Below are 18,171 nucleotides of genomic sequence, written 5' to 3'. Positions count from 1 at the left end.
AGGTTGTCTCTTCATTTTGTTGATTGTTTCCTTTGCTATGCAGAAGATTTTTAGCTTTATATGATCCCATTTGTCCAAATTTTGCTTGGTTGCCTATGGTTTGGGTGTATTACTCAAGAAGTTGTTGCCCAGACCAATGTCCTGAAGCATTTATCCAATGGTTTCCTTTAATAGTATCATAGTTTCAGGTCTTAGATTTAAGTCTTTAATCCATTTTGATTTTATTTTTGTATATGGTGAGAGATAAGGGTCTAGGTTCATTCTTCTGCACATGGACATCTAGTTTTCCCATTATTGAAGAGACTGTCCTTTCCCCATTATATGTTCTTGGCACCTGTGTTGAAGATAAGTTCGCTACAGATGTGTGGATTTATTTCTGGGTTCTTTACTCTGTTCCACTGGTCTATGTATCTATTTTTATGCTAGTAGCATGGTGTTTTGGTTACTGGCGGTCTGTAGTATATGGTAATTTGAAATCAGGTAATGTGATTCCTCCAGTTTTGTTCTTTTTGCTCAGGATGGCTTTGGCTATTCTGGGTCTTTTGTTGTTCTATATAAATTTTAGGATTATTTTTTCTATTTCTGTGAAGAATGTTGGTATTTTGATAGGAATTTCATTGAATCTATATATTTCTTTGAGTAGTATGGACATTTTAACAATATTGATTCTTCCAATCCATGAGGATGGAATATCTTTCCATTTTTTTGTGTCCTCTTCGATTTCTTTCACCAAAGCTTTATAGTTTTTATTATAGAGATCTTTCACTTCTTTGATTAAGTTTATTCTTAGATATTTTATTTTATTTGTAGCTATTATAAATAGGATTAATTTCTTATTTTCTTTTTCAGGTTGCTTATTGTTGGCATATACAAATGCTACTAATTTTTGTATGTTGATTTTGTATCCTGCAAGTTTATTGAATTTATTAGTTCTAATAGTTTTTGGGTGGAGTCTTTAGATTTCTCCAGATATAAGATCATATCATCTGCAAGCAAGGATAACTTGACCTCTTCTTTTCCAATTTGTTTGCCCTTTATTTCTTTTTCTTTTTTGATTGCTTTAGCTAGAACTTCTAGTACTATGTTGAATAACAATGATAAAAGTGGGTATCCTTGTCTTGATCCACATTTTAAAAGAAAGGCTTTCAGTTTTTCCCCATTCAGTATGATACTCATTGTTGGTCTGTCATATATGGCTTTTATCGTGTTGAGGTAAGTTCCTTCTATACCCACTTTTTAAAGTTTTTATCATGAAGGAATGTTGAATTTTATTAAATGCTTTTTCAGCATCAATTGAAATGATCATATGGCTTTTGTCTTTTGTTCTGTTGATATGAAGTGTCATGTTGATTGATTTGCATATGTTAAATCACACTTGCATCCCTGGGATGAATCCCACTTGATCATGATGAATAATCTTTTTAATGTGTTGTTGAATTTAGTTTGCTAGTATTTTGTTGAGGATTTTTGCATCTATGTTCATCAGTGATATTGGCCTATAGTTTTCTTTTTTTGTTGTCTCTTTGTCTGGTTTTGATATTAGGGTGATACAGGTCTTGTAGAATGAATTTGAGACAATTCCCTCCTCTTCAATTTTTGGGAATAGTTTAAGTAGGATTGGTTTTAGTTCTTTGAATGCTTGGAATTCAGCAGTGAAGCCATTGGGTCCTGGGCTTTTCTTTGATGGGAGACTTTTTATTACTATTTCTATCTTGTTACTTGTTATTGGTTTATTTGGGTTTTGGATTTCTACCTGGTTCAGTATTGGTAGGTTATATGTGTCTAGGAATTTATCCATTTCTACTTGGTTTTCCAATTTATTGGCATGTATTTACTTAGTCTCTAATAATCCTTTAGATTTCTGCAGTATCAGTTGTAATGTCTCCTTTTTCATCTCTGATTTTATTTGGGTCTTATCTCCTTTTTTCTTAGTCTGACTAAAGGTCTGTCTATTTATTTATCTTTTTTAAAAAACACGTTTTTATTTCATTGATTTTTTGTATTTTTTTGTTTCAATTTTATTTATTTCTGCTCTGATCTTTATTATTTTTTTCTTCTACTAATTATGTGTTTGTTTTGCTCTTGTTTTTCTAGTTCTTTGAGATGTATTGTTAGGTTATTTATTTGGAGCTTTTCTGCTTTTTTGATGTAGGCACTTATTGCTATAAACTTTCCCCTTATTACTGTTTTTACAGTATCCCATAGGTTTTGATATCTTGTATTTTCATTTTCATTTGTTTTGATAAATTTTTAAATTTCTTTTTTAATCTCTTTATTGACCCACTGGTCATTCAGGAGCCTATTGTTTAATTTCCATGTGTTTGTATATTTTCCAATATTCCTCTTGTTATTGATTTATAGTTATATTCCATTCTGATCACAGAAAATACTTGGTATTATTTAAATTTCTTTGAATTTTTTAAGACCTGTTTTGTGGCCTTGAGAATGATCCATGAGCTGAGAAGAACATGTATTCTGCAGCTGCTGGATGAAATGTTCTGTAAATATCTATTGGGTCCATTTGGTCTATAGTAAGTCCAACATTTCATTGTTGATTTTCTGTCTGGATGATCTGTCCAATGCTGAAAGTGGAGTGTTGAGATCTCCAATGATTATTGTATTGAGGTCTATCTCTTTAGCTCTGATAATATTTGCTTTATATATCAGGGTGCCCCCTGTTGGATGATTATATATATAGAATTGTTATATCCTCTTGCTGAATTGGCCCCTTTATCATTATATAACGACCTTCTTTGTCACTTATAGCTTTTTTCTTGAAACTATTTTATCTGATAGAAGTATAGCTACTCTTACTCTTTTTTGGTTTCCATTTCCATGGAATATGTTTTTCCATCTCTCTATTTTCAGTCTATGTGTGTCTTTAAAGGGGAGGTGTGTTTCTTGCAGACAAGATATATTTGGCTCCTGTTTTTTATCCATTCAGCCACTCTATATCTTTTGATTGGAGCATTTAGTCTATTCATATTCAATGCTATTGGTAGGTAAGGACTTACTACTGCCATGTAGTTATTTGATTTCTGGTTGTTTTGTGGTCCTCTTCCCTCCCTCCCCTCCCTCCTTCCCTCCCGCCCTTCCATCTTCCTTTGTTAAAAGTGATTTTCTCTGGTAGCACGTTTTAATTCCTTGCTTTTTATTTTTTCTATATCTGTTGTAGGTTTTTTGGTTTAAGGTTACCATGAGGCTTGTAAAAAAACATTTTATGACCAACTATTTTACACATATGACAACTCTGCTTACAAACAAATAAACAAGCAAACAGAAATTCCACCCTTTAAATCCACCACCCCAGCTTTTTAACTTTTTGTTGTTTCCATCCATATCCTTTTATACGAGCTATCTCTCAAAAAGTTATTGCAGTTAGTTTTCATAGGTTTGTCTTTTCATCTTCCTACTCAAGATATAAGTGGTTTATGCACCACAATTACAATAGAGTATTCTGTATTTGTGTAGTTACTGTTACCAGTGAGTTGTATACCTTCAGATAATTTCTTTTCCTTTTTTTTTTGGAGGGGGGGGACAAGGTCTTGCTCCATCGCCCAGGCTGGAGTGCGGTGGCATCATCATAGCTCACTGTAACCTCATACTCCTGAGCTTAAGTGATTCTCCTGCCTCAGCCTCCTGAGTAGCTGGAACTATAGGTGCACACCACCAATCTTGACTAATATTTCTATTTTTTATGGAGACAGGGTCTTGCTCTAGCTCAGGCTGGTCTCTAACTCCATTACTATGTTGAATAATAGTGGTGAGAGTGGGCATCCTTGCCTTGTTCCTGACCATAGAGGAAAAGCTTTCAGTCTTTTACTTTTGAATATGATATTAACTATGGGCTTTTCATATATGGCTTTTATTATATTGAGATAATTTTCTTCTACTCCTAGTTTGTTGAGTGTTTTTATTATAAAAATATGTTGAATTTTGTCAAATGCTCTTTCTGCATCAATTGAGATGATTATGTGGTTTCTGTTCTTCATTTTGTTAATGTGTGGGGTATTATATTCATTGATTTTTCTATGTTGAACCATCCTTGCATTCCAGATATAAATCCCACTTGGTCATTGGCACTTGATATTTGTGACCTTTCTGACTTTCAACTTTGTTTCCTTTTGGTTCCCAGGGGAGATGTGAGAATTTGTGGGTCTCATCTCTGCTTATTCAGGGCATAATTTATATCACATATTTTGTTAAATACATTTTTATGCAGCTATTGAGACTTTTATATATGTATATATATTTTGGCTGTTAATATAGTGAATTATGATGATTGATTTTTTTTATTTTTTATTTTTTAATTTAATTTAATTAATTTATTTATTTTTTGGAGACAGAGTGTCACTCTTTTGCCCTGACTAGAGTGCTGTGGCGTCAGCCTAGCTCACAGCAACCTCAAACTCCTGAGCTTAAGCAATCCTTCTGCCTCAGCCTTCTGAGTCACTGGGACTACAGGCATGCACCACCATGCCTGGCTAATTTTTTCTATATATTTTTAGTTGTTCAGATAGTTTCTTTCTATTTTTCAGTAGAGATGGGGTCTCACTCTTGCTCAGGCTGGTCTGTTGATTGATTTTTAAATGTTAAATAAATGTTACATTTCTTAGATAAATGATGATGTATTATCTGCCTTATATATATTTGAATTGATTTTTGAAATACTATTAATGACTTTATATATGTATTTAGCTTTTCTCTGATCATGAGAAATATTGGCCTATAGTTTATTTTTCTTCTAATGTCTTTGTTTGACTTTGGTATTAGGGTAATGCTGGCTTCATAAAATGAGTTGGAAAGCATTTCCTCCTCTTCTATTTTCCAAGTTTGTTTAGCATCTGTGTTATTTCTTAAATCTTTGGTAAAATTCACAAGTGAAACCATCTGTGTCTGGAGTTTTGTTTGTAGGTAAGTTTTTAATTATGAATTAAACTTTTTAGTAGACATATAGCTATTTATGTGATATAATTATTTTTGACTGATCTTTAGTAGTTTAATAATCTTTGAATGAATTTGTCCCTTTAATCTAAATTGACAAATTTATTGGCATAAATATGTTCATAGTATTCTAATATGTATTTGAAGTCTGTAGAATTTGTATTTTAATTCTTTGTGTTGATACTTTCTAGCCTCTCGTTTTCTCTTAACTGATACAGCTAAAAGTTGATCAATTTTATTGATATTTTCCAAAAAATGGCTCTTGATTTAATTAATTTTCTATCTTTGGTCTGATATTTATTTCATTGAATTTGTGCTTTATTAATTTATTAACTTCTGCTTATGTAGGTCTTAATTGATACCTTTTCTAGTTTCTAAAAGTGAAAGCTTAGATCATTGATTTTAGACCTTTTTACTATTTATTTATTGATTAGAGACATGATCTTGCTCTGTGAGTGCAGTGGCACAATCATAGCTCACTGCAGTTTCAAACTCCTGGGCTCAAGTGATCCTCCTCCCTCAGTTTCCTGAGTAGCTGGAACTACAGGTGCACACCACCATGCCTGACTAATTTTTAAATATTTTGTAGAGACAGGGTCTTGTTATATTGCCCACCCTTATCTTGAACTCCTGGCCTTAAGCAATCCTCCTGCCTTGGCCTTCCAAACTGCTGGGATTACAGGCATAAGCAACGGTGTCTGGCTTCTACTTTCCTAATATAAGCATTTAATGCTATAAATTTCCCACAAAACTTTAGCTATGCCTATCAAATTTCAATATGCTGTGTTTCCATTTTTCTTCAGTTTAAAAGATTTAAAAAATTTCCTTGTGATTTCTACATCTTTTATTTAGAAGTACATTATTTAATTTCCAATTACTTTGGGGTTTCCATATGTCTTTCTGTTATTGGTTTCTAGTTTATTTCCACTGTGGTCAGAGAACATACTGATTATAATTTTAATTCTTTGAAAATGTTTGAGATTTGTTTTATGGCTCAAAATATAGTCTAAATTAATATTCCATATTTGTCTTGCTTTGTTAGTTGAAGTGTTCTTAAATGCCAATATGCTCAAGCTGGTTGATAATGTTATTCGAGTCTTCTGTTATCTTTACTGTAATTGTGAATTTGTCTTTTTCTTCTTTCAGTTCTCTCAGTTTTTCTACATGTACTTTGAAGCTGTTGTTGGGTCCATACACATTTAGGATTGTTATATTTTCTTGAAAATTGACTTAAAAATCATTATGTGCCAGATGCAGTGTCTCACGCCTGTAATCCTAGTTCTCTGGGAGGCTGAGGTGGGAGGATTGCTTGAGCTCAGGAGTTCAACACCAGCCTGAGCAAGAGTGAGACGCTGTGTCTACCAAAAAGAAAAAGAAAAAAAAAATACACAAAATAACAAAACCCAGCCGGGTGTTGTGGCGCACGCCTGTAGTTCCAGCTACCCGGAAGGCTGAGGCAGAATGGTCGCTTACAGCCCAGGAATTGGAGCTTGTGGTGAGCTACAATGATATCACTGCACTCTAGCCAGGGACACACAGTGAGACTCTGTCTCAACAACAATGACAAAAAAAAAAAAAAAAGGCAACTGAGCAAAGAAAATTATTTTATATTTTAAAGAAATAATTTTATTCATTTAAAAAGTCATTATGAAGTGTTCCTCTTTATTCCTAGTAGTATTTTTTTGTTCTAAAGTCTACTTTGTTTTATGTTAATATAGCTACTTCAACTTTATTTTCATATATGTTATCATGAAATGCTGTTTTCTGTCCTTTTACCTTTGTCTTTATATTCTGTCTTTTAGAAGGAATGTATTTGGGCACTGCTTTGTCCTTCAATATAGCAATTGGGTTAATTATTCTATCTTGTCATTTTTGTTCTATTTGTCTCATTTGTTTTTTTCCTTTTACCTTTTTTTGCTGCTTTCTTTTATATACTTTTTTTTTAAATTTCACTTTATCTCTATAACAAGCTTATTAGCTATATATTTTTTTGCTTTGTTTTTATGTCTGAATAACTGTGTAGTTGCTCTAGGATATTCAATATATGTATTTAGCTATTCATAATCTATCTTTGAGTGATATTTATTACTTCATTATAGTGTAAGAAACTTATATAATATCCCTTCTGTTCTTTGTGCTGCTGTTGTCATGTATTTATTTTTACAAGTTAATATCTCCAGAAATATTGTTATATTTTTATTTAAACAGTTATCTTTTGAAGAGATTTAAAAATGAGAAAAAATATCTTTTTATTCACCCATATATGTATGGGTTTTGGCACTCTTTATTCCTTGTTATATCCAAGTGGTAACTTGGATTGTTTTCCTTTTGCCTGAAGAACTTCCCTTAACATTTCTTTTGTTAAAGCTTTTTTTTTTTTTTAAAGATAGGGTCTCACTGTGTTGCCCAGGCTAGACTTGAACTCCTGGGCTCAAGGTATCCTCCTGCCTCAACCTCCCAAGTAGCTGGGACCACAGGCATCCTGAAGTCTTGATTTCACCTGCGTTATTGAAAGATATTTTCATTGAGTATAGAATCATGAACTATGTCAATAGATTTTTTTTCTCCCAGACTTTAAAGATGTTGTTCTATTCATCACAAGTATCTGATGTGACATTGGATATTATTATCTTAACTTCTTTTTATGTAATGAGTTTTTTATATTGATTTTATAAGTTTATATTTATCAATTTTTAAAAATTTGGTTATAATATGCCTTTTATCTTTCTATAGGAGGGATTTATCTGCTTGAGATTCATTAAACTTCTTGGATATATTGGGTTCTAACATTTGTAAAATTTTTGGCCTTTATGTCTTAAAAAACTTTTTCTGTTCCTAACTCTCTGACCTATTTTTCTGGACCCCAGTTATACAATGTTAGTCTGCTGTTTATTCCTTTTTGGTCCTTTTTCTCTGTGTGTTTCATTTTGGATTGTTTCTGTGGTAATCACCACGCTGAGCTAGGGTATGAGTCACCTTCAGTTTTCCGTTAGAGAAGAAAGCTGCAGCTACAGCAGTTTGCCTATGATTAAGGCATTTAGTTTCAGAATTTCAAATATAAGGGAAAAGTATATTCTAAATATGGACACTGTCTTTCCTCTAATATTCCTTAGCCTGGTTCCATAAATATTCCATCATCAAGATTCTCCTATCAGTTCAAATTTATTTCTCCTCATTCCTTAATGCTAGATCTCTTTTTAAGTCAAATCATTCTTATTGTTGTCTAGTAATCATATCATATTCCTTCCTAGCTTTGTGTTTCCTACTTTCCTATGTGGAATCAGAATATGATTCTTTTTTTTCCTTATTTTAAAATAATGAAATATTCCAGACATAAAAGATTAGGATAAACATTTGTACAACCCAAATCCAACTCTATCAAATTCTTTCTTCAGTCTCTCTTTTCAGGAAATAAAACTTAAATATAGCATTTCCCTTCCCTGTGCCTCCTCTCTAGAGGTAACCCATTATGAATTTCCAGGCGTATTTTATATGCATATGTATAGTGTATATGTATTTACATATATGTAAGTTTTGCCTGTTTTACACTTCAATAAATGATATAATATACATGTTACTCTACACTTGCAACATGTTCATGAGACATATCTATGCTGAAATATAAAGCTGTTTTGCACTGATTTTTAATTGCCATACAGTATTTTATTGTCTAAATATCCTACAATTTATTTATCTAATTACTTGTTGACAGACATTTAGTGTTTCTAGATTTTACTGTTACAGTGCTCCTATAAATATTTGTTTACATTACACCTTATGTACGTGTATTAAGATTTCTCCAGGGCATATATCTAGAAGTAAAATTGTTATGTAAAGAGTGTGCATATCTTTGTGGCCTATTATCTAATTATATTACATGGCTATTATATTAGTTTATACTTTTACCAGCAGTTTTTAAGATTTCTCTTCATTTCTCTTCATTTTCTCACACATGCATACACACATACATACCTTCTGTGACTTATTTATCCAATAATAGTTAATGATATGTCTTTGCAATGCTAAGAAGGTCAACTATGGTTATATCATACTGTACTTAATAACCATTTTTCTATTGGTGTACAATTGCATTGTTTTTTTGTTTTCCTGCAATAAACATCTTTGTAATTATCTATTTAGGATAGTGCCCAAATCGAAAATTATTAAGTCTAAGTTTATGACTATATAAGTCTCTTGGTAAGTCTTTCAAAAGACTTATATCAATATTACTATTTCAGGATCAGGTATAATATTTTAATATTTGATAGTTTAATATATAAATATTTTATTGTTTTTATTAGCACTGATTGTATTACTCTCAAGGGTAAACATTATACATATACTTGTTAATTAACCAAATGTCTTTGCTATAGACTGAATGTTTGGGTCCCCCCCAAATTCATGTGTTGATGCCTTAACCCCTAATGTAACTGAATTTGGGGATAGGGCCTTTATAGAAGTAATTGAGGTTTAAAGAGGTCATTAGAATAGGCCCTGATCCAATAGGATTAGTGTTCTTATAAGAAGACATAGCAGAGAACTCACTGTCCCTCTTTTTCTGCCATATAAGAAGACAGCCAGAAGGCAGCCATCTCCAAGCCAGGAAGAGAGCCCTCATCAGAACATGACTGTGCTAGCACCCTGGTCTTAGACTTCTAGCATCCAGAACTGTGAGAAAATAAATTTCTGTTTTTTAAACCACCCACTCTATTGTATTTTATTATGACAGCCCAAGCTGATTATGACAGATTTTGTTACCAAGAGGTGGGGGGTCGTAACAAATACCTAAACATGTGGAAGTGGCTTTGGAAGTGGGTAATAGGTAGAGACTGGAAGAATTTTGACATGATGATAGAAATACATATGTTAAGATAACTCTGGTGAGGTCTTAGGTTGAAATGAGCAAGATGTTATTGGAAACTGGAAGAAAGATGATCCTTATTATAAAGCGGAAAAGAACTTGGCTGAACTGTATTCTAGTGTTTTGCAGAAGTTAGAACTTGCAAGTGATGAAATTGGATATTCAGCTGAGGAGATTTCTTAGCAAAATGTTGAGGGAAATTCTTGGTTCCTCCTGACTACTTATAGTAAAATGTGAAAGGAGAGAGATGAATTGAAGACAGAATTGTTAAGCAAAAAGGAACCAGAGCTTGAAGATTCGGAAAATTCTTAGCTCATCCATATTGCAAAAAATGAGAAAGCTTGCTCTGAAGAGAACACTAAGAGTGTGGCTGAACAACCATTTGACAAAGAGATCATGGGCGTAACTCATAGACTAAATCACCCATCTCAGCAGAGGCCAAGAATAGAGATGAGATTATACCAGCAGAGATATTGCCAATTTGAACTAAAAGGGATGGAGAAGTGAGATGGAATAAAGGCTGTCAGACTTCCTGGTTTTTATGTGATAAAATCATAGAGCTATTTTGCTATGAACGTGCACTATCTTCATAAAAAGGGAAAGACCTCAAAGGCGATTCAGAGATCATTAGTGTTGCCACTCTCACCACAGGCCTAGAGTACCTAGACCCGGTGCAAGGCTACTTCCGTGCTGGTTTCCAAGGACAGGACCAACACGCACCCTCTGAGTGGGGCAGAGACATAGGGGAAGGGCCACTACCACCCCAGTAGGCCTGGAGGGCAGAGTATCGAACCAAAGAGGATTTACTCTTAGGATCTAATGAAATTTGTATTTCTAGGTTTCGGACTTGCTTGGGACACATCACCACCTCCTTCTGATTTTTCCCTTTTAGATTGAGGAAGTCTATCTTATGCTGCTTCACAATTGTATTTTAGAAGCACATAACTTGTCTGGTTTTACGGGTTCACAGCTGGAGAGGAATTTTGCCTCATGATGAATTATACCTTGAGTCTCACCCATATCTGACTTAGATGATATTTAGTTGAAACTCTGGAATTTAGACTGTAGAGTTGATGGTGGAATGAATTAAGCCTTTTGGGACTTCTAGAATAAAATAAATGTATTTTGCATGTGAGAAGGACATGAATTTGCAGGGACCAGGCATGGGAATATTATGGACTTAGTCTTTGTATTCCCCCAAAATTCATTTGTTGAAGACCAAACCTTCAATGTGACTGTATTTGGAAATAGAGCCTTTATGTAAATAATTAAGTTTAAATAAGGGTCATGGGATAGGGCCCTGATCCAGTAGGATTAGTTAATGTCCTTATAAGAAGAGACACGGACTGGGTGCTGTGGCTCACGCCTGTAATCCCAGCACTCTGGGAGGCCGAGGCAGGAGGATAGCTCGAGGTCAGGAGTTTGAGACCAGCCTGAGCAAGAGTGAGACCCCGTCTCTACTAAAAATAGAAAGAAATTAGCTAGACAACTAAAAAATATATAGAAAAAATTAGCTGGGCATGGTGGCGCATGCCTGTAGTCCCAACTACTCGGGAGGCTGAGGCAGGAGGATAGCTTAAGCCCAGGAGTTTGAGGTTGCTGTGAGCTAGGCTGGCACTCTAGCCAGGGCACAAGAGCGACACTCTGTGCCCCCCCCAAAAAAAAAAAGAAGAAGAAGAGATACGAGGTCTCTCTCTCTCTCTTTCTTTGTCTAGTGAGAATATGGCCAGAAGGCAGCCATTTCCAAGGTAGGAAGAGAGCCTTCACTTGACACTGGTCATGTTCGCACCCTGATTTTAGACTTCCAGCCTTTAGAACGACGAGAAAATAAATCGTTGTTGTTTAAGCCACCTAGTCTATGGGGTTTTGTTATGGTAGTTTGAGCTGAGTAATAGTCTTATTGTTCAAATGGTCCTTTGCATATTCAAAATAGATTTTTAACATCAATTTTAAAATCATACCTGTGTTGAATCTCTAAAATGTTGATTTGTATTATATAAAATTCTAATACAAAATACAAAGTGTAATCATAACATAATGCATCTGATTTAAAAAACAAACAACTTGGACTTGAGTATACATGGATAAAAATATACAAACATTAGAAATTACACAGCTTCTGCACAGCACACAGCCTGCAATCTTGTGAGGTTAATTTAACAATAATGCTTCATTGAAAATCATTTTGGATTTATTTTAATTGTATTCTTTTGAATATCCTCAATGATATTTTCATCCTTTCAGGGTAAATTTAAATTTTTTGAAATATAAAAAGTAATTTTTGTCAAATAAGGTGAAAAAATTAGTGTTAAGTATCAAAAATAGTTTCATCAAGAATATACTATTAGGCTGAAGATTTTTATTAGAAACTAATTATTAGATAAATATAGCCTATTACATGTTTCAGAAAATCTTCTAAATGCTTCTGCAATTGTATATAAGAATTCTTATTGTTTTGCATTGTGGTATGAATTTTATATGAACATCATTTATGTAAAAGAAATAAAATCAACTTCACTGGTGATTTTGACATGGACTTCTCACAGTACAGGGGTATTGATATTAAGTTGTTGCTCTTTCTGTTCACTCAAAATTCATGGCAGATCTTAAGAGCAACATTTTTAATTCTCTGGCCAAGCCAGTATACTATACTGCTTAAGAACATAGGTGCTGGAGTCAGATTGCCTGCGTTCAAGTCCAAGCTATACTGTTTAACCAGCTCGGAGGCCTTGGGCAAATTAGTCAACTCCTGTTTTCAGTTTTCTCATCTGGAAAATGGGGCTAATGATAGGGTTTTTGTGAGATAATACCTGTAAACACTGAGATAATACCTAAAAATGTTAATATTTATATATGCTCAAAACAGTGCCGGGCACATAGAAAACAATAAATATTAGGTATTATCATCATCATAATCATATCATCTCTCTTTTCTCATATCCAGTCAGCTGCCTAGCGCCTTGTTCTTAGTTGGCATTCAGTACATATTTGTTGATAAAGCAGTAAAAGAGTGAAAACCTTTGTCAAATTTTCTTTTAGAATAAATCTGATTATTTGACTAAGTTTAACTCTTTAGTCATCTTTCTTTAAATTATTTATTTGGATACACTAAGTATCATACCTTCAACATTGTCTGTTTTGAGGTAAGTGGTTTCCAAGCCTGACAGCATCAGAATCACACAGGTCCCCTCTGCTTAATTCATGTTCAGCAGACCTGGGGCAGGACCAGGCATCTAGTCTCTTAAAAGTGCTCTAGAGTTGATTCTGATACTCCATTAGATTGAAGTATTATGAGAGTATTTTTTATTTTTTTCATAAACTTTTTGAGATCAGTTTAAAAAAAATCTTTTTGATGCAACTGTATCCTCTCCAGCTTCTTTAAACAGATCGTGTATTCCTTTGTAGATTTAATTTCACATACAGATAATTTTTTAAAATCTAAATTTATTCTAAAATTTTTACTGTAAGAATATTTTTTACTGTAAAATTTTTTTTTTACTCTAAATTATTTGCTTTAAATGTGGGCTATGTATATGTGTGAGTGTCTCTGTGTGTTTCCTTCTCACCATCTCAAGCATGGACTGTTCAGCCTTCAGAGCACTGTTATTCCACGTCAAAGCTTGTTTAAACTTGTCCTTAATGTGATCACTCCTTCCCTGCTTCTTCAAGCCATGCATGAGAATCAGCCTCATTACTTTAAAGCAGCGCCTCACATGCTCAGAAATTCTGCTATCCAATTTCCGCAAAATGATATATGTACCCACTAAATTTTACTAAGAATCAGGACCTTGCCATATAATTGGGATGTTTTCCAGGTTTGGTGCACAACCAATATGCCAGTTCATGGGAATGGGGAAGGGAGGTTGAAGGTGGAAAGCTTTAAAGTTAAAAGGGAGAATACAGGTTTGAAGTATTAATGTCATTCAAAGTTAGACTCTGAATTTTTAATCCTCTCTAACCTATCAGCTGTTTGACATTTAGCTGTTAGATCTTATCATGACCCTGTTTTTTCCTTTTATAAAAATATGTTTATGCTGATACCATAAAAGATAGAATTTAGTTCTTGAAGCCCTCTGCAAATGTCATTGGACAATGGGCAGCAAATGTAACCCAAATAACCTGATGTTGGGAAAAATAAAAATCAAGGCAGCATTCTAATGATAATAGCTGTAAAAAAGTGATGTCTGTTTAAGGAAAACAGAATCATTTGTTACATTTAAATAGTGACTTGAAGTTAGAAACATAGCAAATAGAATTTGAAAAGGAAGTCATTAATTTTTTTCCTGTAAACATTTATTCTTAGAGTAACAAGACAAAAGCTTTTGAGGAGAAGAATAACAATGGTGATAATGACTATAGAATCTTGTATTTTATACCAATGTGTTTACCAATTGCATAGTTTCCTGGTGTTTTGACTTTTATGAGAACTTCAGTACAAATTAGAAATGTTTTCTCTTCTTTCTCTTTCAATGTTCTCAATTAACAAATAATCTTTCTATGATTATATTTTCTGCTTTGGAAATCTTTATGACTGATTTTGTTAAAAGTAAAAGTAACAGTTAAAAGATAAAGATGCAGTATGTAGTCTTTTTCCATTTAGTGGGTACATACTTTAGAGAGGTGATATTTCTGCATTTCGTGATGTTGATGTTTCTTTGAAATATATAACATAGATTTCCAAATAATAGCCAATAGTTAAAGCAAGCTAGACACACAACCTTTGTTAGAGGACATGGACAGAGATATAGAGTACACATGAAAAGAACTATTTTTTTTAGCTGAATTCCACTTACATATTATTTCTCTGACAATTCTACACAAATAAAATGGCATTACTTTAGTGGCTTTTTTTTTTAAGTTAGAAAGGAAACCATATAGCATACATATGGGATCAAATGTTGGATCATTTATAGCAGTATGTGTTTTACTACTTCTTATTTTTAAAATATCCTGTTTCACAATAATTAATTCCCCTTTGCATTGAGTATGCACTTTCCTCCTTAAACAGAATAGTTCCAGTGTACAATCAATGGGATAGCACATATGGAAGTGCATTTTTTTTCTTTATAAGATGTAATTTCTAGTAATAGTGTTTGAATCTTTTCCTACCAAGTAACTTCTGGTTTTCTGTTATATATCTAATTTGCAGAAAGATGATATGGACTAGTTTGTGCAATTCCTTTGTACCTATATATACTCTACTCATTTGTGATTTAATTTACTATGACAGGTTTTCAAAATCTACTTGAGTTGTTTATAGTCCTCCAGATGAGAAAATCTAAAAACTTAGTTTTCTCTTAAATTGACTTAAAATCATTGTGAAGTCTATATACTTCAGTTTATACATACAAATTTCTATATTCTTACAAATAGACTTACCTATTTTCAAATGTGCAAATTAGCACAGGCAAAACATAAAGGCATTGTATCATTTCTTGCCATAATTTCTTTATCTTTGTAGAAAGAAGAGCTTCTTGCTTTTGACACTTCTGTGAAATGTTAAAATTTGAGTGTGCCTTCCACCTCCCTTTTCTATCTCCTCCCTCTCCCTTTTGTAGCTTCAGTGTGGGTGAGGGTGAGTGATTTGCCCCAGCAGGAAGGATTCTCCTTTATTGCCCTTCTAACCCCATTTGTAATGTTGTTTCTAAGAGAAATGTATTCCGAGCTTATGCTAATTAATAAACATATTACTATTCACTTGTACTATTAATTTTAAAAATAAAGAAAAAGGAACCAAACACTGAAGGATAAGTGGAACTGATTTATGCTCTAAAAAACCCACTCTGGCTGTTCTGAGAGTAAAAGCAGGAAACCCAACCAGCACAGAGTCTAGGCTTCAGTACGAGGTTCATTGGTGGGAAAATGGGGTAGGTCTTTTAAAACCAAAGGCCATGTAGCATCTCTGTCCCATATTGGGAAAGCTAAGTCTTTGAGTGGCTAGCACTATGTAGGCTTATCTATTAAGTAAGCTTTGGGATGGCTGGAGGTGGTTTCTGCTGCATCTTTCTTGGGATTATGACATCCAGATACCTTAACTGATCTGGGACGAGAATCCCCAGTTTGGTCTTATGACATCCATTTGTCACTTCAGTAGGGTTGACGTCTGCAGTGGGCTAAATGTCCAGGTTAGGATTCTTAAGTAGTTTGAACTCTTGGGTATAGATCTGCCCCTTTTGCAAATGGTTACTGTCTATAACTGCAGCTGAGCAAGTCAAAGTTTTTCTCAAGAGTACAGAGTAGTAGGTGTACACATCCATGGATTCTGAAATCTCAATTCAGATGCTGTAGACTTTTACAGCATAAATTTACCTCAAGGTTTTTGTATGTATGTATTATAAATTAATAATTCATTCTAAATTTTCCAATTAATAAGCATTAGGAAATGTATATGTGTATCTAATCATCTGTCTAGCAATCCTCTGTCCATGTCTATCTTCTATATCCCTTGCCACCAGGGGAAAATAATGTTAATATTCATATTAATTGTTGTAGCCCCTTTCTGCTCAGATTAGTAGGAATTCCAGTGTTTCTCTGGGATTCTCCCTTTTGAAGTTTCTTTGTGTCCTTTCCTATTAACACACCTCATTGGGGACCATCTCATTGCATTAGTGAAGCTGTGCTAACAGCTTTAATTGCTCTAAAGGGAAAGGGGCAGGAACTCCATCACATTCTGCCCTAGATGCTCCTTGGCTCTGTGTGACTGAGGCATGGGATGGGCAACCACAAATAAGACTCTCTGACACCCTTCCCCCGAGCATCAACTGTCTATTTGGCCTATGTTTGTGAAACTAACAAGGGCCACTCTAGAGCTTCTTTCTAGAACAAAAGTGGACTTGCTGTCTCCATTTTTAGGCAGAGAAGTAGCTGACAAGTTTTAAGTAGAAACTAAAAAAGATTTAAAATTTTGGCTAACTGGAGATTTTGTGAGTATGTATACACATAACACACGTCTATATTATGCATGTGTTTTCATATCTATACATATGCATAACATAATTTATAATTATATTACTAATATTGAACAGAAATTTGTTATTTTTAAAATTCAAAAATTGTCAATTTATTTTCTTTTTAGAGAATAGGGTCTTGCTGTATTGCCCAGGCAGGCCTCAAACTCCTGGGCTCAAGCAACCCTCCCACCTCAGCCTTCTAAGTAGCTAGGACTACAAGCACATGCCACTGCTCCTGGCCGCTAAGAAACTTCTATTTTAGTTGTTCACACATACTTGAATTTACTTTAGATAAATTAATTTTTTTTAATGTCAGACTTCTAATCATATTTTGGACATGGATTTGATGAAAGAGCTTACCTATAGTCATGTATATGCGTCAATTAAATATATAACTATTAAAATGTCCTATTTAACTTTGATTCATATGACATGAATATTTTAAAATATTAAGTACATAAATATGTTAATTTGCATCCTTTAATTGTAGAACTTTTCATAATAATTTATTTCTTATATTGGTTAAATTATTAAGGTAAGAAGCATAAATTACCCTAAGTTAGCAAATCCTTTTAAATTATAGAACAAATAATCTCTTTCCTTTCACAAAGAAACTTATATTAGTGAACTAAAATGATAAAAACACGTTTCCCTTATCTTATTTGTAACCTGTAATTTCTGAAGACCTATTTAAGGTATATTGTCTCTTCAAATGACATTAAATTAGACCTCAGTCGTCTGTTTCCTGTCACTTCCTATTATTTTGTACTTGTTCATCAATCCTTGGGGGAAATCAGAGCCTGTGTGGCTCACTCTAATCTGCATAATGCTCAGTGAGGGCGTGGTCAGGAGGTACCTCTCCTCCCCATGGCACTGATGGTTTTTTTTACCCAATCTCAGGCCCAGTGCTAATCCCCCCGGATTCTCCTGCCTGTAGCAGAATGAATGTGACTCTTAAAAAAGTAATTTAAAAATCAAACACCACTCTTTTAAATACATAAATCTACTTTTACACCATACATTTTGAAATGTGTTCTTTTTGTTGTTGTTCATTATTTTATGCCTCATCAACAAAGTTTCATACAGTTAAAGCATTAACCAGGATTTTTACCTCACTAAATCCATGTGCAAATGACCTTATTTTGTAATAGTCTGGGGGACTATGTATGCACACATTTCTAATTATGGAGTCATATTGTTTGCAACTATAGAACAGAAAGAATCACGGCCCCATGTGATCACCTATTCATCCTATTTTGATGAAACACCTCTTCTTTTTCACAATAAATTGATGTTTTCATCCATCTTTTTTTTAATGTAGAAGTTGTCCCGTAAGTGAATGGATCTTCTGTAAAATTACAGAAATAAGTATATAATGAAAGTCTTCCCCACCAAAACCATCCCCAGAGATAATAG

At 33.7% G+C, this 18,171-nt stretch overlaps 1 protein-coding gene across 1 annotated transcript in view; it reads left to right on the top strand.

Annotated features, from left to right (window-relative positions):
• Positions 1 to 18,171, top strand: part of LOC123642089 (doublecortin domain-containing protein 1-like) — a 262,128-nt gene that overhangs the window by 116,419 nt on the left and 127,538 nt on the right. Inside the window, exon 10 of the mRNA XM_045557008.1 lies at positions 9,515 to 9,574. Within this exon, the coding sequence (XP_045412964.1) occupies positions 9,515 to 9,574 (60 nt within the window). The remainder of the gene's footprint in view (positions 1 to 9,514; positions 9,575 to 18,171) is intronic.

Source organism: Lemur catta, chromosome 7 (genome assembly GCF_020740605.2).
Source record: "Lemur catta isolate mLemCat1 chromosome 7, mLemCat1.pri, whole genome shotgun sequence".
Taxonomy (NCBI): domain Eukaryota; kingdom Metazoa; phylum Chordata; class Mammalia; order Primates; family Lemuridae; genus Lemur; species Lemur catta.
This window is presented reverse-complemented; position numbering and strand designations above follow the sequence as displayed.